The sequence below is a fragment of the Propithecus coquereli genome, unplaced genomic scaffold, assembly GCF_000956105.1.
Source record: "Propithecus coquereli isolate 6110/MARCELLA unplaced genomic scaffold, Pcoq_1.0 Scaffold168, whole genome shotgun sequence".
Taxonomy (NCBI): domain Eukaryota; kingdom Metazoa; phylum Chordata; class Mammalia; order Primates; family Indriidae; genus Propithecus; species Propithecus coquereli.
In genome coordinates this window covers 2,998,537-3,001,794 of record NW_012141413.1, presented here as the reverse complement: position 1 = coordinate 3,001,794, position 3,258 = coordinate 2,998,537, and the positions used below count along the sequence as shown (strand labels likewise).

At 49.8% G+C, this 3,258-nt stretch overlaps 1 protein-coding gene across 1 annotated transcript in view; it reads right to left on the bottom strand.

The window, feature by feature from the left end:
- Nucleotides 1-3,258, bottom strand: part of PRSS38 (protease, serine, 38) — a 34,936-nt gene that overhangs the window by 19,666 nt on the left and 12,012 nt on the right. Inside the window, exons 4-5 of the mRNA XM_012641680.1 lie at nt 2,889-3,168; nt 2,499-2,605 (exon numbers count right to left, since the gene is read on the bottom strand). Of these exons, the coding sequence (XP_012497134.1) occupies nt 2,499-2,605; nt 2,889-3,168 (387 nt within the window). The remainder of the gene's footprint in view (nt 1-2,498; nt 2,606-2,888; nt 3,169-3,258) is intronic.

The window sequence follows — 3,258 nt, the reverse complement described above, 5'->3', positions numbered from 1 at the left end:
GTATACTTGTGAATTTCCAGTTCTCCTTGTTATTGATCTCTAGTTTTATTCCATTGTGGTTGGAGATAAGTTGTACTATTTCCATTTTTAAAAATTTATAGAGATTTTTTTTGTGGTCTAACATACGGTATATCCTGGAGGATGTTCCATGTATATTTGTGAAAAATGTGTATTCTGCTGTTTGGGGCTGGAATGTTCTGCCTGCTAGGTCTGGCTGGTCTAAAATACTGTGAATCCTCCATTTCCATATTCACTTTCTGTCTGATTATTCTATTATTTATTGAAAGTGGAGTATTGAAGTCTTCAACTATTTTTGTAAAACTCTATTTCTCCCTTCAATTCTATCAATTTTTGCTTCATATATTTTGCTTCATATATTTCTTTGTTTTTAGGTGCATATATGTTTATAATTATTATCTCTTCTTGATGGATTGAACCTTCCTTTGGTATATAATGTCCTTCTTTGTCTCTTAAAACAGTTTTTGACTTGAAAGGCTAATTTGTCTGCATAGGCATTCTAGCTCTCTTTTGGTATGATTTGCATGGAATATTTTTTTCCTTTCTTTTACTTTCAATTTATTTCTGTCTTTGGATACGAAGAGAACCTCTTCTAGACACCATGTAGATGGATCATTTTTTGTTTGATTTTGAGGTTTTGTTGTTGTTTGTATCCATTCTGCCAATCTCTGCTTTTTAATTGGACAGCTTAAGCGATTTACATTTAAAATAATTACTAATAAGGAAAAGACTTCTTCCACTTTGCTATCTTTAAATATGTTTTACGCATCTTTATTTGGCCTTCAATCCCTCCACTACTGCTTTTTGTTTAGTTTGAGATTTTTTTAGTGCCATTTTGGTTTCCTTCTCATTTACATTTTTGTATATTTTTTAGTCATTAGTGATTTCCCTGAGGATTACAATTAACACATTAAACTTATAATGATCTAGTTTTAATTAATACCACCTTGAATAGTACACAAGAGCCCTAAATCTATACGGTTCTATTCCTCTTAATGTTATTGTCACAAATTACATCTTTATACATTGTATTCCTGTTAACATATATTTATAATTACTGGCTTATGTATTTGTCTTTTAAATCATATAGGGAAAGAAGAGGAGTTACAAAACAAAAATACATACTGGCCCAAAATACGTAATTCTACTGACCTTCATATTTACCAATATAGGTACCTGTGCCAGCATCCTTTATTTCCTCATGTAGCTGTGCATTATTATTATTTTTTATTTTCTTTTGAGACAGTGTCTCTCTGTCACCTGGGCTAGAGTGCCGTGGTGTCAGCCTGTCTCACAGCAACCTCAAACTCCTGGGCTCAAGGGATCCTCTTGCCTCAGCCTCCTGAGTAGCTGGGATTACAAGAGTTTGCTGTGCATTGGGAGCAGGTGGGCCCCCCTCCTGAACCCGCACCGCAATCACCAGGCACCACAGTCCACCCGAATTCCGTGGCCAGCTGTCCACCGAGAGCTGGGCGGGGGCTGGATCCTGGCAGACGCGCTGGTGTGGGAAGCAGTTCCGGGGGCCACTAACCGCCCTTCGGGAGCCACAGACACAGGCTGGAGAACCGGGCTCCATGCAGGGCACGCGCGGCGTGCGCCGCCCCGGGTGCGAAGCTGTCATCTGCGCACACACCCGGTCTCGCCGGAAGCTGCGACTGGCGGGGGCCTTCCAGCGCTCGAGACAGACGAAACGTCGGAGGACCCCAGACCCAGCTTGCCCCCGGCCACTGCCAGTCTCAGCGCCCCCTACCCAGGTGTCGCCCACGTCGCGGCCGGGCCTCACGCCAGGCTTCACACCTGCCGGCCGCTGGAGGGCTCCACGGAGAAGCCCGCTCGAGTGGAGGGAGGTCCAGGGACATCAGAGAAATGCCCCCTGGTGGTAGGGAGGCTCAGGATACCGCGACCAGAGGGAAACGGCCTCCTCCTGCGTCAGTCCTGGAGGAAGGTTGTGAGAAACGAAGAATGCCCCGGACGCTGCGTGAGTAGACGGGACGCCGCAGAGGGAAGAACGGGTGAGCCTGAAGGTTTGCCACGGGAACTTCCCCAGCTGAGAAGCAAAGAGGAAAAAGAATGCAAACGTGGAAGAGAACACCCAACAACTCTGGGACAATTAGGAAGGGTGTAACGGGAACACCAGAAGGAGAAGGAAAAGACAGAAGAGCAGAAGAGATATTTGAAGTAATAATGGCTGAAAATTTTCCAAAATTACGGGGGCGAAGCCACGGCCCAGGAAGCTCAGGCAACACCAAGAAGGATAAATCCTAAAAAATCTACACCTAGACACATCACATTCAAACTAAAGAAATTCAAAGGCAAAGAGAAAAGTCTTGAAAGAAGCCAGAGAGGGAAAACCCCGCCTTTCCTCTGGCTTGGCTGTGGTGACGCCCACGGATTCGGAGGGGAGGGCTGTTCTCATGGACCAAATGCTGCTCTCAGGGGGAACTTGTTAACCTAACGGCTTGGGTTTTGCCAGAGTCTACCTATCAGCGCCGACGTCCGGAGAGGCTCGGGTGGGTCCGCGCGGCTGCCGTCCGCGCGCTCAGGAGGGTGTGCGCGCCCTCCACCCTGCGCGCGCGGCCTGCGGCAACTGCAGGGGGAAGGACCGACGCGGGCACTCTGAGAGGCTTGCTTGGCAAATGTTTAATGATCTGGCCAAATCGCAGCTGCCCCCACAGCCCGAGTTCTTGACTTTCCTTGGGCATCACCCCTGTCCTCCCGGGAGCTCAGCCCCTCCTGGACGCAGCGCACAGCCCGGGCAGGTGGCCCGTACCTGGCTGCAGGCCGCGGCAGGTGTGTGCCAGTATGCGGGGGGGGGGGGGGCAGCTGGGCAGGGACAGAGCACGCCGCCCTGGGGGTGTCCCGGCCGTCACAACACTGGTGGGCCGGCCAGCGTGGCCACAAGGACAGTGAGGGTGGCCCCCAGAGCTGGGGACAGGGAGGGCCTGGGCTGAATAGGAAGGGGTGTCATTTTTACGTTGTAATGTATCCATTTGGAAAAATAGGACACTCGGGCGTACACTCCCGGGTACAAAGGGTAGGCGCAGCCGCGGCCCCAGCTCACGATTCCAATCTGCAACCAGATGCGGTTGAATTCACAGACCAGTGGGCCCCCCGAGTCACCCTGGAAAGGAAGAGGGGGTCTTCTGTGAACTGGGGAGTACAGGCCCTGCCGGACGGGGGCCAGTGCCCCACACTCACACAGCCTTCTCCCTGGCTGCAGCACGGCCCAGAGCCAAGGGC